Source organism: Lissotriton vulgaris, chromosome 12 (assembly GCF_964263255.1).
Source record: "Lissotriton vulgaris chromosome 12, aLisVul1.2, whole genome shotgun sequence".
In the NCBI taxonomy this organism is placed as follows: Eukaryota; Metazoa; Chordata; class Amphibia; order Caudata; family Salamandridae; genus Lissotriton; species Lissotriton vulgaris.
The window spans coordinates 658,829,329-658,848,681 of NC_141700.1; the positions used below are offsets into that span (position 1 = coordinate 658,829,329).

Consider the following 19,353-nt stretch of genomic DNA (forward strand, 5'->3'; position numbering starts at 1 on the left):
TTAATTCAAAAACCTATTTTAAAAATCTAAATTTTAAAGGCTAATATTGAAGCTTTTCTAAATTCAATTGAGGTCACCCATCATCCATACTATATTCTGTTTGCTGCACTACTCAGGAATCAATGTGAAGATACTAGCTTACTTATTTCCTTCCTTTATGTATACTTTTCTAATCTCTTAACATGATTTCATTTTGTAAGCTGTTGTGGACCCACTGAGCAGGCATCGCTCCAGGGGTCCCCGGACCACAAGATAAAAAAGAACTGAGCTTGGTCATTGAATCAGCAGTGTGATTAAAGGAAGAGGCAGACTTACTGACATAGTTTATGGGAGATGTAATAAAAATCTGAAAGGTTATTGTACAGTCTTGCAATATTTTCCAGCTGTTTGTATTGAGTAATGTTCTTACTTAACATCTGTCATATCTGACAGTAAGCAGGCACATGCTCAAATAAGAGCGACAAGACAGATCAGGCATGCCCGTAAGGCAACTTTGTGTACATTATTGCATGATACGTACAGCCACAGTGGAACATCTCCCAGTGAACCGAGAGTGCATGTTGGACTTGTCTTTGGTTTTAGAAAGCTTGGACGGCCCTCTGGCAGTTCTGTTAAGGAGAAGATGCGTGCCTTGCTCACCATGGGAGAACTTGAAACAGCAACAATCATTTGAACAGAATTAAACTGTGTTGAGTAAATTCAGACATTATATGTGTAACTTGTCAAGGCGAGCGCGGGCAACAAAGCCATGGACATAGGGGTAGGAATTATAGAGCACAAAGTATGTATAGAGGATGTAAGCCCAGTTCACAAATCACAAAGCTGGAGAGGCAAAAGTGAGCAACCACAGTTTTGATGTTGTACAGTCTTGTACAGAGAGTTTGTCCTCCGCTATAAGAAACAATTGAAGCGAGAGTAGAAATATGATGGACGGTACAAAAAGCCAGCTAGGGTCATCCCAGGTATGGTTTAGAAAATCAGTGTTTGACGGATGTCGTGGAGCCTGAGATAGGGTGATCCAGTAATTCTGGATAAGAGCATGGCTCTCTTCAGAACCTCCAGACGTCAGCAACTCCACCACGGACCACCTCCACGCTACAGATGCTTCTCACTTCAAGAACATTGATGCTCTTCTCCTCGGTGATCCCAGAGCTGCAGTCAATGTACCCCTAAGGTGATGTATAACCCGTTTTAAGGCGGATGCAACACTGAACTGGATACACCAGATTATCATTTGCAATTAAGCTACTGCATCATGCATTCCTCTTATTTCACCCAGTAGCAACAAAGTTCAATTGCTTGCATGTATTGAAGAAATTTATTTATTTTGGAATTTTATATAGCGCTAGCTGGACCCGAGGGTATTAGAGTGCTTTACAACATATATCAAAGATGCAATCAAGCAAAGAGAAGACAATAGTAGAGCATAGTGATTCGTGATGCGTAGAGTTCGAACATAAAGAGTATCAAATAGAAGGAAAAGAAACGTGACGAGTACAGATAACACATAACGAGTAGCCGATAGGCTTTCTTATTCGGGGAGGAGGGAATTAGGTAGGGGTCCGGTAGGTGTAGGAGGTCGAGGTCACAGGACACAGAGTCAAAGACAAGTGATGTGCTGGTGACCATAATATGCTAGGCCAACTTTAAAGAAATCAGAAAGGTGATTTAAGAAAATTAAGAATATGAATTTAATCTTGGTATGAGTCGCACAGGAGCAAGCTAGAAGCGATTATGTGAAGAAGGAAAAACATGTGACAAGCAACAGGCGAGGATGCCACTACAAATTTCATAAAGGAGTGAGGCAAAAAAAAAGAGAGGAGATGGAATGAGGATCAAAGAAATTGCCCAGTGGTCACAATCTTGCAAACACAGAAATATCGAGACCGGTAACCACCATCTTTTGTTACGGCCATTTAACATTGAAAATGGTATACTGGTCTGATACAATGCTGTTGGATATAGAAATAGGTGGGTTAAGATAGTGTGGTAGAGAGTAAAGGCTATGCTGATGTGAAGAGGTAGGTCTAGTGATTTAACAATGTGAACGTTATATAGGAGGCACTTAGTGTCCATAATGCGCTTGTCAGCCTGTCTGATGGAGAAGGTAAAAAAACATTATTGATTGCGTTAGATTTCTTGACAATAAAGTTTTAGACTCCTCATTCGAATGCGGTGAGCACTGATGGAGCTACAAAACATGGCCAATGACAGGCAGCAAGTTGCTTCTCTCCATTACTACTCTACTTAAAATGTTTGCAGGGGAATCAAGTTGTCATAGTGTAGAAAGACGTGTCGTGGAGCTGATCCAGGGATGGGGAAGGTGGCTGTGAATGTTAAGTGTGCCTTTCCATTAAACCCAGCTAGAATTATCCCCAGAACAAATACATTTGAGGGACTTTAAAATCTCTTCAGTGTCCCTAATGTTGCCTTGTGGGAAGTCACACTAGATCTATTTGTAGGGGCCCCCACTTGTGCTTTTGATGTGCTTTTTTGCTGATTCATGCCGTCTGAAAAGTAATTTGTGCATTAGGGCAGTTTGAATGGTACAATTCAATAACTCATTTTGAGGATGTGCCGCACTACCCATAAATTAGCCATATTATCTGATGATTTCAGAAAAACTTACAAGTGTTTCTGAATCAACTGGATCAAATCTTTAGCAATAAAGCGAATGGCCAGCCATTCAACCTGTCGTACTTTTCCAGCTGTGTCATTTGTAGAAGAATGTACTTGACCCCCTGGACAACACTGTCAGGTCGCACAGACTCAACATCATCTACTATGCTGATGACGCTCAGGTCATCCTCTCGCTGTCAGAAGAACCCTCCACTACCAGAACCATCTTCCATAGACGTATAATGAATGTAGCCAACTGGGTGAAGAGCAACTATCTCAAGAACAACTCGAACAAGACAGAAGTCCTCATCTTTGGGAACAACACCTCTCCATTGAACGGCGTTTGATGGCCTGCTGGACTTGGCCCTTCCCCAATCCCCACAGACCACGCCCGCAACTTCTGAATCATTTTGGACAGCAATGTTTCTATGCAGAAACAGGTAACCGCAGTCTTGTATACTTGCTTCCACACCCTACCCATGCTATGTAAGATTTTCAAGTGGCTCCCAGTCGACGCCAGAAGGACAGTCACTCAAGCCTTTGTCACCAGCAGACTGAACTACGGTAACACTCTTTATGTAGGAATCACTGCACGCCTCCTGAAGAGACTGACAATACAAAACGTAGCGGCAAGACTCACACTTGACCTCCCCATATGGAGTCACATCACTCCGCACCTCAAGAAGCTACACTGCCTTCCGATCCAGAAGAGATGCCAGTTCAAGATGCTGACCAATGGATACAGCTCTGCACAACAAAGGACCAGCATACATCAACAAACAAATGACCTACCACCAACCGACCAGACACCTGCGATTCCCCTCCCTTTTCCTTGCAGACACCCCTGGATCTTCCGACCCAACAACGGAGGACACTCCTTCTCTCACCTGGTGGCTAAAGTCTGGTTCGACCTCCCACTGTACCTCAGGAACGCTGCATCGCTCTGCAATGACTCCAGACATGGCTGTTCGAATAAACAGAGCATCAGGAAGCAGCTGGCAACTCCACTGACTTAAGACCTTCACAGGTGATTTGCTGTTCTTTATAAATCCTGATTCATTGATTGAAAAAGACCAGAGGTAGGACCTTATCACAGTTGGAATACGAGTTTTAATGGTTAATAAAAAAACAAGTATGTGGGTCAGATGTGTTAACCTATTTAGTTTAACCATATTTATATCTCACAGCTAGCTATAAAAAATGTTGCACGTCCGCATATTTTTTCCCCCTTTTGCACACAAATTGGCACGGTGTGCTGAATAATTCTAGGTGCCCTGAATAAGACCTGGTGGAACATGCTGGGAAGTTCCCTACCCGCATGATGGTCGCCACATATAGGCAGTATGTCGTGCTGTCGCGCCATGTTGGTAAGATTTCACCTTTCCTGGCAGTGGACGCCATTATCTGACATGCTCATGTTTTGCAGGAAGGATGTCCTTAATATGCAGTAATGTTGATTGAAAGAGTTGTATTTCATTATCAACAGTGGAAAAAAGTAGAACAAAAATATTCAGCCCATTGTGACAATCTCTCCTCCTCTTCCCCTTTAAAAAATATTGTTCTTTTTCTAGTTGAATCAGACAGGGTATTAGATCAGGAAATTGCATCTCCTTGTATAAATGACACCAATGACTCATTTGCTGGTGCCTAGGGCTTGCCTTTGCCAGAAAGCAGTGAAATCTGTCTTGGCAGCCAGCATGTCTGTTTGTTGTCTATCCATTGTAATATTTCATGATGTAGTCCCAGAGGTGTCACATCCCCTCTCACCAGCTAAACTCAGAGCTCCTGTAAATGAAAATTCCTTACACAAAAAGCAAACCTGTTACTAAACGAATGCAAAGTGGAGATATTTACAGTGGTAGTACATATAGCAAACAGTCATGAATACTTCCACAAGAAATAGCCATGGTACCATCATGTTTTAATTCACGCAGTCTTCTTTTTTAACCATCCCTGTTTGATTCTATAGTGCACTTGAAAAGGATTTGATATCTTTTTTTCCCCCCCAAAATGATTTTCTGATTCCATCTCTATGTCTTGTGTGTTTTCCTGCAGAGAGGACATGGATCAGGAGGAAAAAGCCAAGTTTGGAGAACTTTGCAGTGGGGAAAATGGGAAAGGCCGAGAGTGGTTTGCCAGATATGTGAGTGCCCAGGTAAGCACACAAAACAGAATCTTTGTTACACAAAATGCTGCTACAGCATGTTGCTGTAAATACATCTTTGCATTAGTCTTGGGTGTGAATGCACATTTTATATTAAAAAACAGAACTGTGGGTGATACAAACAGCCTCTTGCACTCGTCTTGTTCCCCTGCTCCCACTATAGGATTCTTCCTGATAACAATCCTAATTATGCAACACGGTGTAATGGTGTAATTTAATCATTGTGTGGGAGAGGGGTAACACGATCTTCTAGAAATAGACAACCCAGGTCTGCTTGAAACGTAACCAGTTATTGAACTGTTTGACTTTACAGAGTTTTGTTAGCAGAAGCGAACCCCTTCCTCCCCTCATAACCTCCTAACAATAAGGATACTCCATGCTATTAAAATACCTCTTTCGATTTAAGGATCCATTCTTGGTAGTGACAGACTTCCATGCTCCTGAGGTCAACACAATGATTATGAATAAGTTTGAAACAACAAAGTCTATCTGCCTCTTCTGTCAATGTATTATGTATGACGTTCTATGTCAGTGTGGTAATTATAGGGTTTAATAACTCGTTTTTCTTATAAACAGGTTTGTGTATAGCAGGGTACATATTTTCTGTTTATTGCTCATTTTGATTGTATTTTGTTCATTATTGTTTTGTCTCCTTTTTCCAAAGGAATTAAGAACTTTAATAAAAATAACATCCATTCTAAATGTATCCACTTTATCAGATTATTTTATACCACTTGATACTATTTATAGGCTTTCTGCAACTAAGGAGACCTGTTTCTAAAAAATAAATGACGTTTTAGAAACTCTCTTAACAGTGTTTTATGGGAGAAAAGCATTCAAAACTGTATTGTCCCCTGGTGTTGTTTGACATTGTTGGAAAAATAGCGGGAGAATGTGCACTGGGGGATAGTTATGCTCTGGCTTGACAGCACTGTGGTCTCCAGACAATTATGTGAGTATCAAAAGGAGAAGGGATTTGGTTCAGCCCACATGTTTAGAGTCAGGAGTACCTGTTTTGATTGGGCAGAAGTTGTGTGCTTCCACAAGAAAGTGCTTGGCCTTCACACAGCTTTGACCATTTTGTTTATTTATCCAGCTGCATGAACTTAAATTTGCAGGAGTTCTCTCAGGCAGCAGCACAGATTGAACGAAGGCAGTCAACGCACTTGGGTTTTTAGGCCCGGCTTAACCTTGCATTTATAAGCCAGACCCAATAGCATTGCGAATGCTTGTTTTTCGTTTTTTTGATTGTCTTTAAATGAGAATTGAAATTAAAAACATGTGTGGAGTAATGTGCCCTGTCTTTCAGGAGTCTAGAGGCAGATTGTTTCTGTTAACCTGATGGTGGTATTCTGGCAGTGGCGGCTCCTCCTCTATGGCAAAGACACGTCACCCCTCTGCTTTCAAGCAGTGTGAGAAGTAGAAACATAAAATTATAATAACTTTGAGTTATTATCATTTTATGCTTTTTGCTGCTTTGCGGGTGGGCGGGGCTGCTCTGCTCTTGGAGCAGGGCAGGAGAGGAGTGGTTTGCCCACGCCTATGTGCACATGACTGTTTGGCCATCCCTCTCGGGCCGCCCAAAAAAGTCATGTGCTCTTTGTCCGTTCTCCATGCAGGCTGTATTACAGCCTGAATGGAGAAAATGCCCAGACCCTTTTTCCCTGGCTGAGTGTCCAACCATGATGCTCAGACCAATCACAACGCTGCACTGCAGCGTGGTGATTAGCGCTGTGATTGGTCAGCTGGGCCTGGCTGTGCTGTTCCTCGAGTTCGACGCGGAGAGCAGGAGCAAAGGTGGGATCCGGCAGCAAGGTAAGTTTATTTTTTGTTTTTATATTTCGCACCCCTGCCCTCGAAAGCCCCCGTAACGCCCCCTGCCCCACCATCCGCGAGCCATGCCGGCCGCCAGTCTTCTGGGCATGTGTGCTGAGTCTAGAGAGAGAATAACTAGATAGGCTGTGGCCTAAAAGGAGGGAAATAATGTCACATATTAAATGTGAGCTTCTTTTTTTCCCCACAGCGTTGCAACTCTAAATGCGTCTCAGAGCAAACCTTCTATCGGCTGGTCCAGTCCTTCGCTGTTGTTCTTTTTGAGTAAGTAACAAGGTGTTTGTACTTAGGGAGTGTGAAAAGCTGTGAACGTCTCCTATTGATTGCTTCTGCTTTTTTCTGCTTTGGGATTGCTTGGATGGAATATGCAAGCCTTGACCCCATTGAGAGGTATGGGACTTGATTGTCATGGTAATACAGAATAACTTCATGTGCTTCTTCATGGGAGGAGTATACCTGCTCTTGCAAGTTCACTGTGTTTTTTTTCAAAGCACTCTGAAGTTTGCAGTATTTTACTGTATTTCTGTTTTGAGTAAAACTTACTGTAGTCTTAATTAGTGGTTAGCGTAACTGCATTAGTACCGTTTAAAATAAACATTCAAGACATACATTGTCACCAAGAAACATAAACTTGCAATTTAACAAGGCAAGAGGGAGGAATACAGAGGGTTCAAGAAGCATTGGAAAGAGTGTTTTTGGCCAAAACGAATTGGAATGAATGTAGAATAGCTGCTTTTAAAATATGTTTTGAATTGTAGGATGTTGAGTTTGCAGAACTGTCCACAAAGGGTTCCAAAGTCTTCTGGAATCACAAGTGAAGGAATCCTTCAAAGCCAATGATGGTTTGAATTTTTGCCTTTTTCAACACATGTCTATTTTTTTGTCCCACGCCTTGTTGTCTTTTAGACCTCGTTAAAAGTGTGGAGGGGTAAGGTAGCGTCTGAAATTGAAGGCACTTTTAATGGGGCACCCAATGTAAAATTTCATTCTGTGTTCATCTGGGGGCCAGTGAACGTCTTTCAGAACTGATGACGTGGTTGAATTTCCTCTTCATGTGTACAAAATGAGCAGTAGCCCGTGGATGGCTTTGATTGGCCTCAGAGATGATTGTGGTAGGCCGGCCAGTAGAACACTGTCACCTTGAGGTGTGATATATTCAGAGTGTGGGATGTTGCCCTGGGTAGATCCTGGGTAAAGAAACTCTTGATTCATCTTGAAAGAAGTTGTTATACTTTTTTGTATTGTACATGTATTTATCCACATGTTACACTGTACTAAACATAACAATTTCATTGGTGCAGTCAAGTGGCATACAGTACAATTACTCTTTTTTTCAAGAACCAGTAGCCCCTCCCGCCCAGACAGGCCATATTTCGACTATCTACTCACCCAACTCTCTGACCCTTTTCCCCATTGCATCCTTCACTGAGAATTATCGGTGGGGGGTCTACTATTCTCAGAACCATTTACCCCTACGTTGTTATGTCCTCTCCCGCACGCTCATCTCTGCGTGTGCACTTAATGTGCTGCTCATCCGCCACCAACCACGCCAGTAAGTCCTGCCTACAGACTGAGCGCTCTGGCGGCCGGGGCTCCCACCAGCTGATAGCTATTCGACATGTTGCCAACACCACCCTTGGTGCAACTATGCGGGCTGGCATCTTTGTTACCCTGCTCCCCTTTGGTATCACTCTCATTAGACACACTTTCACCATTCGTGGCAGCAAAACTCCCGTTATATGTGTCAAAGTACTAACCACACTGATCCAAAAGCCGCCCTCAATCCCAGGTCATTTGCAAAATCCAGTTGATGGCTGACCACATCTTCTACATCTGGAAGACAAGCCTGGGTATATTTTAGAGTCTGAGAGGGGTCATATAGGTTTGATGGATCTATTTAAATTATATAAGTTTAAAGCAGGCGTTGGGTGACACAAATCGTATCTGTACACAGACATTTTGCCACTCTGAGTTCATCCGGTTCTCCCCAAAGTCCACCCTCCATCTCTCTCTATCCCGTATAGGCCCCCCCGCCCACCAGCAGGGCCGCACAGGTGTGTGATGAGGTGCTGGCAGCCGACCAGGTATCCCGGTCTCAGCAATACCTCATGCTCCCTTAGTTTGTTTGAACACATGATCCAGGTGCCCCAGGGTGTATGTGCCAGGCAGGCATACTGGAAGAAAAATGTTAGCCAATTCCAAAGTGCTCCTGGGCTTGGCATTTATTGACAAATAAGTCTCTTACCATCTCGCACTCCCTCCTCCGCCACAGCTCAAAGGTAGCAAAGGTCTTTCGTAGCGGGCAGAAAATGGTTGGGGTACCCACATGGGCAAGTCCTCGGCATAGGTCGCCCTTTGCAAGACCATCATCAATTCTATGTGCCACACTCTACCTATCAGGTGCAGCGAGTAGGGGTGGGAGCGTCTGGGAACATATTCCCCATCATAGGAATCACTTTAAGTGTGCAGGGGTCATAGGTTCCCACAAGGAGGGTATTTTCCCAGTTCATCTCTTCGTCCAAACACTTTACTGCATGCTCAATTTGTAATTCCACATAATAGAAAAGGGTCTGGTAGACCAAGACCCGCACTCGTACAAGGGAGTTTGAGCGGGTCCAGTTTGACAAACTTCTACCACCCACTCACACCAGGAGGCCCAATAATCTGTCCAGTTGTACGAAAGTCACAGGAGGAATTGTGCACATTTCATTCTGCAGCACGTACATATAATGCAGCAGGAAAAACATTTTCCCCAAAGAATGCCTCCCTTCACGCAGAGTATAAGGACCTTCCAGAACCCTACCGACTGAAAGAACTCTTCCACCACCCTTTCCACATTGAGTGCTTTGTAGGCTTTCAGGTCCCGCACCACCCAGATCTCCAAATATCGGAAACCCTACAATATCCAGGATAGTCCCAGGCTCAGAGGAAGTTCCGAGTCTTCCTGCGCCAGTCCCGCCAGAGTAAACAGCTTCAACTTTGCCCAGTTCGTGTGCAGCCCAGAGCATGCCGCAGATTTGCTCAGTTCCTCCAACAACAGTGGGACTGACCATTCTGGGTCCCGTAAATAAGTCAGCGATGTACAGGGATACCACATGCAGGCGGCCACCCAAATTGACCATCAAGAGCCAAGGCCGGCGCTGAGCACACTTGTCCCTTCCTAGTGCCCAGGGGTCCAAAAATAGTCTCCCTGTAATAAACTGAGACACAGGACGCGAGTATAAGAGTCTCATCCAGTTAATGTATTTAGGGCCAAATATCATGTGCTAAATAATTGCCCACAGGTAGTGCCACTGCACGGTATCAAACTCCATCTTTATATCCAGGGACCTCGACACCGGATTAGGAGGTTAGTCAAGTCTTCTGTGTGGAGTCTCCAAAGTGGAACTTTCAGTCTCATCCATTATATCGAGCCTACTGTGAACCCCATATACTGGAAAAGCGATAGGAAAACTCGCTGTCATTTGAGTGATGGTAACATCAGATCTCAATTAGGTTCAGTCTCTCAATCGCCTCTCACAGGGAGGTCTCCATTTGGGGTTTATGGCCCTGCATAGGGGAAGCCCTGTGAAGGCACCGATCCCGCATCCATGCTCACACCAAACCGATATGGAGATACGGGTCTCTAACTTCTGAATTCCATGGTAGAACTTTGTCATCAGTGTTAGGCTCATAGGTGTTTACTATACAGGTGTCTACTCCATCCAGTACGCCTACAACGTTTATGTACTTTCCCTGAGGGTCTGAGTGCACCTCCCGCTAAAGGAAGGGACCCCCTGCTGCAATTCAGGTCACTACCCCACGGACATAATTTGAATATGTGGCTGTGTAAAGGTTTCTTCGCCGCCTTCCCAAGCTCTTAACCTCAGCTTGCAGTAGGAGTGACTCCTGGAGGAGTGCCACCTTCTCTGTATACCTCCCCAAATAAGTACCCGTGGTACCTCTTCATACAATTGTGCAGGCCCTGTACATTCCATGTTACAGGTTTTTTTGTTTATCTTACACCAGTTTTATGCAACACTTTCAGCCATGCACAACCTCGTCTGGAGTGTCAAAAAAGTGGGCTTGACCCTGAAAGATCACTTTGAGCCGGTCTGCCCCGTGTCAGACCAAGCCCATTCATCGGAGGTTCAGTGCTCGAAGCTTGGCTGTCACTTCCTTTTAGAACTTGTGCTGCTTTTGTACTCTCCTTGTGTAAACTCAGTAGATGGAGATAGCATTGTTCTCAAAGGCCAAGTGGCCAGCCTTCCTGGCTGCCTACAGTATGCAGTCCTGATCGCTATAATTGAGGAACCCAGCAATTAGGACCCTAGGAGAGGGGCCTGGTGGCGGTAGCGGGGTCAGGGCTCCATGGACTCGCTCCAGGGTAAACAGTGCAGATAAGTCTTTTGGATTCAGCACATTGTGAATTCACCCCCTCTGGTGTGTCTCTGGGAAACCCACGAATCTCAAGTTGTTTCTGCTGGATCGGTTTTACGCATCTTCAGTCCTTTCATCCGGTTGAGCAACCCTTGAGCACAGAGAGGTCACCTGAGACTTTAGCGCCTGTATTTCAGTTTGTAGATCCAACACAGAGCTCTCCATTGTGTTCAGCCTCTCAGCCACTTTGTGGAGGGCCGTTTGTACTCAGTTCACATCAATTGTGATTACTGCAATCCTTCCCTTCAGTGCCTCTTGACAGCTCCCTAGTGCTGCTAGGATGTCTGCCCTAGAAGGCTCCCCAGAGGCACCACCTGCTTTGGCATCCCTTGGCCCCGGATTGTCAAGTTATGCAGTGGGGGTCTGTATATCGAATGATCGTATTGCTTTGTTGTAATTTAGTAGGCTTGTCCTTGCTCAAGTTTACTCCAGATAGCTGGTGGGGACCCTTGTTAGTACGTTACTCTGTAGTCTGTACTGGGACCACTCCACCAGCCTTCTCCCCCGCACAGGTTTGGTCTCTCTGGGGGAGTCCGCCAGGGGCGCAAGCGCTGTTAACTCGATTGGGGGGACGCTTATGTTTTCCAGGACTATCACGCCCACTGTGGTCCCTCCAATGCGTTTCTCTGCCACCGTACCCATTGCAGCCCCACAGCAGTGTCCTTAGTCCTGAAGCCCAGCTCCACCATATTTATCATCAGTGTCAGTGTTAAGCAAATGGTACCATAGTGACTGTGGCGAATGTCTGAGGTGCGCGTATCACAGGCTTCGCTCCATCATTTACAGATTGCTGAAAATGCTAGTTAGATTTGCAGGAGTCAAGGAAGATGATGATGAATGGTGTTTTGTTATAAAAGAAACAGATGTTCCAGAGACAGCAAGAAACTGTCTTTTTTAGTGCATGCAACCTAGTAAAGGCAAGAGTCTGGGATTTAATAAGGTTGGGGGTGAATTTTAATTAATGTGTTGCTCTCCGGTAAGGAGGGGCTATGGTGGAAGCCTTGAATATGGATGTGAGAATTAGTGAGTTGGTTGTGGCAGCGAATGGTGAAGAATTCTAATGACTACACTGAGCATCGCAGAGCAAGAGGACCAGTGAAGATTCTCCTTGACATTTCTCCTTTTGTTTCAAACTGAATCAGTTTGATTCCAGTCTTGTCAACATGATGGGATATTTCGCTTATGTTCCATGGGATATTTTAACGCCACATTTCTATTTACTAGATTTGGTCTTGATCACATCTTCCTCCACAAGGAACAAGATGCTAAGTTAGGGAACTACATTGTTGGCATTCAGTTCCGGCATCTTCTTTTTATTGCACCCTTGAGCTGGGCTGCTTCGATGGATAATACATCACCAGTTTGTTATCTGCCACTCACTTTGCTAAGTTTCTATATGACTTTTGTTTCAAAGTACCACGAGGGGGTGGTAAACAGTTATGCGAAGAGGATGCTGTGCCCAGAAGGGACATCTTAATAGGGCTGACATTTATTCTGTTATATGCAAGTATCGCACTCTAAGAGTGTGTTTCATTTATTGCGAGAATGATGCGTACATTTGTCAATGAAGCCTTTTACATGATACAGACCTATATTAGAGGCCTGTGTTTATTTACAGTTTTAAAAAATATATTAGAGGTCTGTGTTTATTTACAGTTTGTGGAGAGCCAGTTTTGGTGTATTTTCCATTTTCAGTGCGTAATTTGTAAAATAATATATTCTAGGCACTGTTATCAGTCATCTGACTCATTAATTTTGAGTATTTTTCTCTTTCTCTCTGTCTGCTTGTGGTTTCTACCCCCACCCCCGATCTCATACATTTTTAAACCATTTTTAGCGGCTAGTGCCAGGATGCCAGTTGGTGACAGAGCGCTTTTATACGTTCTATAAATAAATAAGTGTTGTGGTCCAAATTTTGCTCAGAAGCCAGGAGTCGGCACTATTGTATGTTGGCAAGCCAAATACCAAGACTGTGCAGTCTTGATTCTACCCGATGCCTCTTAAATCCACCATCAGACACTCCCTGCTCCTTTAGTGCACTCTTGCAAGTTCCTTTAACACGTTTTTCCATCTTTTCTCTTCCTCCTTCTTTCCCCCTTGTGTATTTTTTTCACTCTCTTGCTCTGGATCAAGGTCCGATTAGAAAAAATGTGTTGGTCCCAGATGTACCGACCGGCTGAAATTAAACACTGGTTGAAGTATGTGACAATTGAAGGCTTTACCCCTGATTTATGGTTTGGCGGGTGGAGGACAGGCAGACAGGATACTTTATATCCACCACCCTGCCTTTACTCTGCCCACCAAAGAGAACGTTCTCTGTGGACCTTTGAGACCTCTCTATGCATTGCATGGAACTGCCATTATCATGGTTCCTGTCAAGGGGGCGTGGCTTCGGCGATGATGTGATCGGCAGCGGACCTCGGGGCTCCTCCGCGGCCGGCCTCTGCAGCAACGCATCCTGAACACTGGTCTGGGCCCCCGACACAGACATTCGTGTCGGAACCTCCCGTGCCCGTTTTGGAGCCGTCAGTGGCAGAATCGCAGGCGGAAGCAGAAAGTTACGTGGGCTTTTCTCCCCGCTGACTTGCACCTTAAAATGGCGGCTTCCCTCGGCGGGACAGTCGCCTAACTGGGGGCGTGACGTTTGTGACTAGCCCGGATTCTGGGAGCGCCTCTGCCCGTGGACACTGCTGCTCGAGCCCGGAGGTAACCTGCCTGGGCGTTTGCAGTGCGAGGACGCTGTGGGTCGTGTGAGCAGGAAGATGTCCTCTGGCTGGGCGGCAACTGATGCCTGATTTTAAGATGGCGGCGACAGGGATGAGGTTTGCATTGCGGTGAGGCCCTGAGCACTTGATTTTCATCGCTGCACCTGCGGTGTTTGGGGGTATTACCTGGACTAAGAGCCTGCATCAGAGGCAGCCTGGTGTGCAGGGGACGACTGGCCTGGTGAGCGGTGCTGGGGCTCCCGGGGGGGTGCATAGAACCCGGGATGCAGCGGAGGCGCAAAGCGCACAGAAACCCCAAGAGCATGATAAAGTGGGCCTAGTGGCAGTGCCCTTATCTGGACTGTGGTGCAGGTGCCCGCTGGCTGGAGGCTGTTGCTGCGTGCTGGGCGGGCCACTGTCGGGGGCTGTTCCTGGAGCCCGAGGGGGTGCCTCCTGGGCCCAACTAGGCACTGAGTAGAGTGGAGAAAGGAATTGCCATCGACACGAGGGCCTCATCTTGGGAACTACTGCTACCGTGGAGGGCCTCCGACTCGGAGCATGACGTACGAGCTTTGCTGGCCGGTGAAGGTGTGGGAAGCCTACCACTTCGCTGCACGGGCTCGCAGCAGAATCAGTGACGGTGTAACCACGGAACAGGCATCCGGGGATAGCGGCCTTTCCTGGAGCAGGACTAGAGCTTGGGACCTCCTCGGCACGGCTGGTGCCGGTGGTGTGTGGGACTCACGATGGGTAGAATATCCAAGAAAAAGGGATTCGAGGTGTTGCTCCTAGACGAAGTGGAGCAGCACACTGAGGATGAGGGTGACGATATTAGGCAGCAGAGGCCGGAACGGAACGGCGACCCCACATTGGGAGAAATAATGCAGGCCATTGTGGCCTCACGGGAGGCACTCGAGAAGAGAATGGACGCTATTGGATCGGATCTCACCCTCCTGAAGGATGACCATCGGAAGCTTAAAGAGAAGGTGGCGACGCAAGAAACCACTCTGAAGGACATCCCGGACACAGTGACGGCCCTGTGCCACTCGTTGAACTAAGTAACACGCAGGGTAAAAGTGCTGGAGGTACGAGCGGAGGACAGCGAGGGGTGCTCACGACGCAACAACCTCCGCATAGTGGGGATTCCGGAGCGTGAGGAGGGGGCGGATGCGGTCCAATTCTTGGAGACCTGGCTGAGAACAGAGGTAGCACCGGAGGGCCTATCTCCGTTCTATGCACTGGAGCGGGCACATAGGGTTCCGGCTCACCCGCCCAAACCTGGAGCGCCCCCACGACCAATGGTGGCAAAACTGTTACATTATCGTGACCGGGACTTTATCCTGAGGGTGGCTAGTGAACAGCAGAATTTGAAAATCGGGAACAGTTGGGTGCTGATATTTCTGGATTATACCAGGGAGGTCCAACGTCAACGCTCATCCTTCCTGGTTGTTAAGAATAAACTACGGCAGCTCCAGCTCCCCTATGCTATGCTGTTTCTAGCCCGGCTGCGGGTGACCGCAGATGAAAAGACCCACTTCTTTCTTACACCGCAAGCCGCATGGGACTGGCTAGAGGCTCGTGGTGGCGCGGCTGCACCCACTTCCCAGGTGTCTTCGCCTCAAGGACGACCGATGGGGTCTCCGCTGAGAGGGAGGCACAATTATCCGGTGGATCAGCATCAAGAACGGGATAGAGTGGTGCGGGAGGTGGTGGCCATCAGCCAGGGGGTGGTTAGCCTGGCGAGCAATGTCACCGACATCGAGAGGAGTGGAACGGAAAGCCCAAGATCTGGTAGTGCCCAAGGACTATTGGACTCGGAGATGCCAGACGCCACCTCGCAGACAGTGGATGGGATTTTTGGATGAGAAGGGCTACAGCGGGACTGCCGGGTCCATGCTCCAGGGTCAGTTACGCTTGCCGGACCTGGGGGCCGATCTGATGAGGGATACCACGACAGGCAAGGACTCTTCGGGACTGCCGGGGGGCCAAACGGGCAATACTGACTTCCAAGACGACAGGGGGAGTCAGGGGGGATTCTGGGGGCACTGTGCATGGTGCCACACGTTACCTCCTAGTTATGTCTTTTTATATGACCAGTTTGGTTTGGATGGGAGCCTGTTTTTGTGTGCCTGTCCTGGGGTGTGGGAGTTGGGTGCAGTTTGATGGTTGGATGGGATGGGGGAGGGTCAGACATGTCGTAGGGTTTTTTTAGAAGGGCGCATACACTTGTTGGATCAATGGGTACCTCCGTAGGTCTTAACCCCTTCCGTGCGGGGCTGTTTCCCCCGCTGTACTGGGGGGGCGTGGGGGCGCGTACAGCGCTCCGGTGCTCATGACGAGGTCAGCTCGTCATGAGCTACGGCGCTCCGGTGCTGATGACGAGCTGAGCTCGTCATGGCCACACCCGTTCCAATGGAACGTTCAGCACAGCAGGTGAATCGGCCCAGCATGCGAGCGTTCCACGGAACGGACGAGGTCATGACGAGCTCAGCTCGTCATGAGCACCGGAGCGCCGTAGCTCATGACGAGCTGACCTCGCCATGAGCACCCAAGGGGTTAAAATCATGTCTTGGAACATCAGGGGGATGCACACCAGGTGTCGGCGACACAAAATACACACCTACCTGGTCCGGCGTGGAGTCCACATCGCATTGCTCCAAGAAACCCACCTGACAAGGGCAGAGGGAATGGTGTTACAGCGTCGCTGGAGGCGGCAGGTATTCCACTCTACTTACTCGGCCTAAGCCAGGGGGACATTGATCTGGGTACGGGCGGGAGTTCCATTTCAATGTGTGCGACAGGTGATTGACCCGGAGGGCAGGTTTACAGTTGTCACGGGGCGTCTGGATGAGCGGGACATTATGCTAGGAAGCATATATGCCCCCATTATCGACCAACCTTCTTTTTCTGCACAACTCTCACAGAAATTGATGGGGGAATTGGCGGGTCCTGTTCTCTTAGGGGGGGACTTTAATTGTGTGACTGATGTAGATTTGGACCGATCTCACCCACCACTCCCGGACGCCCCTGCCCATACGCTAGCGGACATCAGGCGCGACTGGCAGCAGCGTTGGGGACTCATGGATACTTGGAGGGCCCACCCCACTAGGGACCGAGACTACTCTTACTTCTCAGCGGTTCATAAGCTGCACGTCCAGCTGGACGTGGTGTTGTGTTCCCCTGATGTCCACATGATGGTCACGATGAGTGAATACTTGGCTAGGACAGCCTCGGATCACAACTCTCTCTTGGTGAACCCGAGCTGGGTTCGACTCAGGACGAGGATCCCTAATTGGTGGCTCCGAACGGATCTTGGAAGACCAGGTTTTTAGAGCCACCATAGGTGCTGCCATAGAGGACTATTTCCAGCACAACGTGGGCACTTCTTCCAGTCTGCATAACGAGTGGGACGCATTCACGGTAGTGCTGCGTGGGCGGTGCATTGGGGAAGCGGTGGGAGTTCGAAGAACACTATTGAGTGAGGTGCAGTAGGCAGAAAGGCGACTCAGGGAGAAGGAAAGCGAGAGACCAGGGCGGCAGGATATGCAAGAAGGATTGTTGCAGGCGAGGGAAGCGCTGGCGACGCAAGTCGAGAGGTTGCGGTGCTTTGATTACAGGGCATACACTGTGCGAGCCCATGCGGAGCGGGACAAATCTGGGGCTCTCCTGGCTTGGTTGGTAAACCCGGCGCGCAGGGGTACACCGATTCTTGAGCTTAGGGAAGAGGGGGGGACAGTCCACTATGGGCAGCAGGCCATTAACACGCACTTTTTGGACTACTACTCCGCTCTATATAGTAGCAGGTTGGACCCTAGAGAGCTGGAGGGGGGGGGATTTCCTTGATATAGAATTACCCCAGCTGGACGCGGAAGAGGCAGAGGCCCTGGGCCGTCCAGTAGATTTCGGAGAGCTATCAAGCGTATGGCCAGGAACAAAACGCCGGGCACTGATGGGCTACCGTCAGAGTTCTATGTCACTTATATCGACCTGTTGGCTCCGCACCTGATGACCCTTTATAACCGGTCAAAACAGACTGGCTACTTGCCTGGTTCGACGAGGGAGGTAGTGATTGTACCCCTCCTTAAACCGGGCAAGCCAGAATGGGACTGCACAGCGTATCGCCCTCTGGCGATGTTAAATACAGACTACAAGATCCTGGCGTGGTACAACTTGAGCAATAAAATGAAATTAATGCTCTAACAAGAAGAAGTGGATATCATTCCTTAAAGACTGTTATATGCGATTTGTTAAATCACACAATTTTGTGTTTTAATTCAATTGGGTGTGTGCGTGGGATTTGGTTATTCAAGATCCTGAGTGGTATATTGGCCAATCGTCTGATGGGGCACATGGCAACCTTCGTGCACAGAGACCAAGCTGGGTTCATCCTTACCCGGAACACGGCCATGAATTTTCGGCGCTTGTGCCAATTGCTACAGGAGGCGCGTGCAGGTGGCGATGAGGCATGTGTACTATCGATAGACATTGAAAAGGCCTTCGATAGCTTAGAGTGGCCATACCTCTTTCGGGTCTTGCAGGCCTTTGGCTGAGGCAAGGGATTTGTGACCTGGGCGAAGATTCTCTACGCCCATTCGACAGCCAGGGTGCGAACGGGAGGGGTGATCTCTGAGGCCTGTGATGTGGGCAGAGGGACGAGGCAGGGCTGCCCACTATCTCCCCTCTTGTTTGCCCTGGTGATGGAGCCGTTGGCGGTTCGTGCACGGACAGGGAGACATTACAGGGGTCTAGAGGGGACGGGCCAGATGCACTATATTGCCCTTCATGCTGATGATTTGTTAATGTTCCTTGCCGACGCTGCGGGTGAGCTGCGGGGGGCCCGGGACTTACTGGAGAGGTTAGGGCGTGTGGCGGGTCTAAAAGTTAATTGGGCCAAAACCTGTGTTCCCGGTACGCGAGGAGACGATCGACCCTCCAGAGGGCCTAGATGTTCGTTAAGAGGGTACTTGTTTGCCTTACTTAGGAGTCCGAATTTATCATACAACTGCTGATTTATTCGAGGGCTATGTGGGGCAGGCCCTGCGAACTACAAAAGGCAATCTTGAATTCGGGGGGACACTACCAGTGTCGGTCGCGGGGCGAGTGGCTCTGCTAAAAATGGTCACCCTACCTTGCCTGCTTTATTATTTTGTTACGCTGCCGCTCTGGCTGCCTGCGAAGTACTTTGCCCAACTCAACTCAATGGTTACGAGCTTTCTATGGGGTTCAGGGAGGCGCAGAGTGGCACTGCCTACCATGACACGTCCCAGACAAGAAGGGGGTCTTGCAGTACCTGATTTCGAGGTTTACTACCATGCTGCTCAGTTGCAGTGGTTCACGCAGCGGATGGTGGAGAAACTGGGAATTGACTCACATCAGAGTTGTGGTTCTGCGAGGAGCTACCCCACGGAGGGGATTGGCAGCGGCTACAGGGATGGGAGGGGCTAGGGATCTCCTCTATAGGGGATCCATATGATGATGGTGCCCTCTTACTGTTTCAGGACCTCATGGATAGGTACGAGCTGCCTGCTCAGGACTTCCTCCTGCATGCGGCAGTGACGGCTGCTATGCGCAAACATTGGAAGAAGGGGATGGAGGAACCGCAGGTTTTCCTTC

General features: G+C 48.0%; 1 protein-coding gene across 3 annotated transcripts in view; it reads left to right on the forward strand.

Annotated features, from left to right (window-relative positions):
• Window positions 1-19,353, forward strand: part of KIAA0513 (KIAA0513 ortholog) — a 300,297-nt gene that overhangs the window by 189,115 nt on the left and 91,829 nt on the right. For all 3 annotated transcript variants that reach the window (XM_086945834.1, XM_086945833.1, XM_086945832.1), the window contains 2 exons: window positions 4,675-4,774; window positions 6,807-6,880. In XM_086945834.1, coding sequence (XP_086801960.1) covers window positions 4,675-4,774; window positions 6,807-6,880 — 174 coding nt within the window. The remainder of the gene's footprint in view (window positions 1-4,674; window positions 4,775-6,806; window positions 6,881-19,353) is intronic.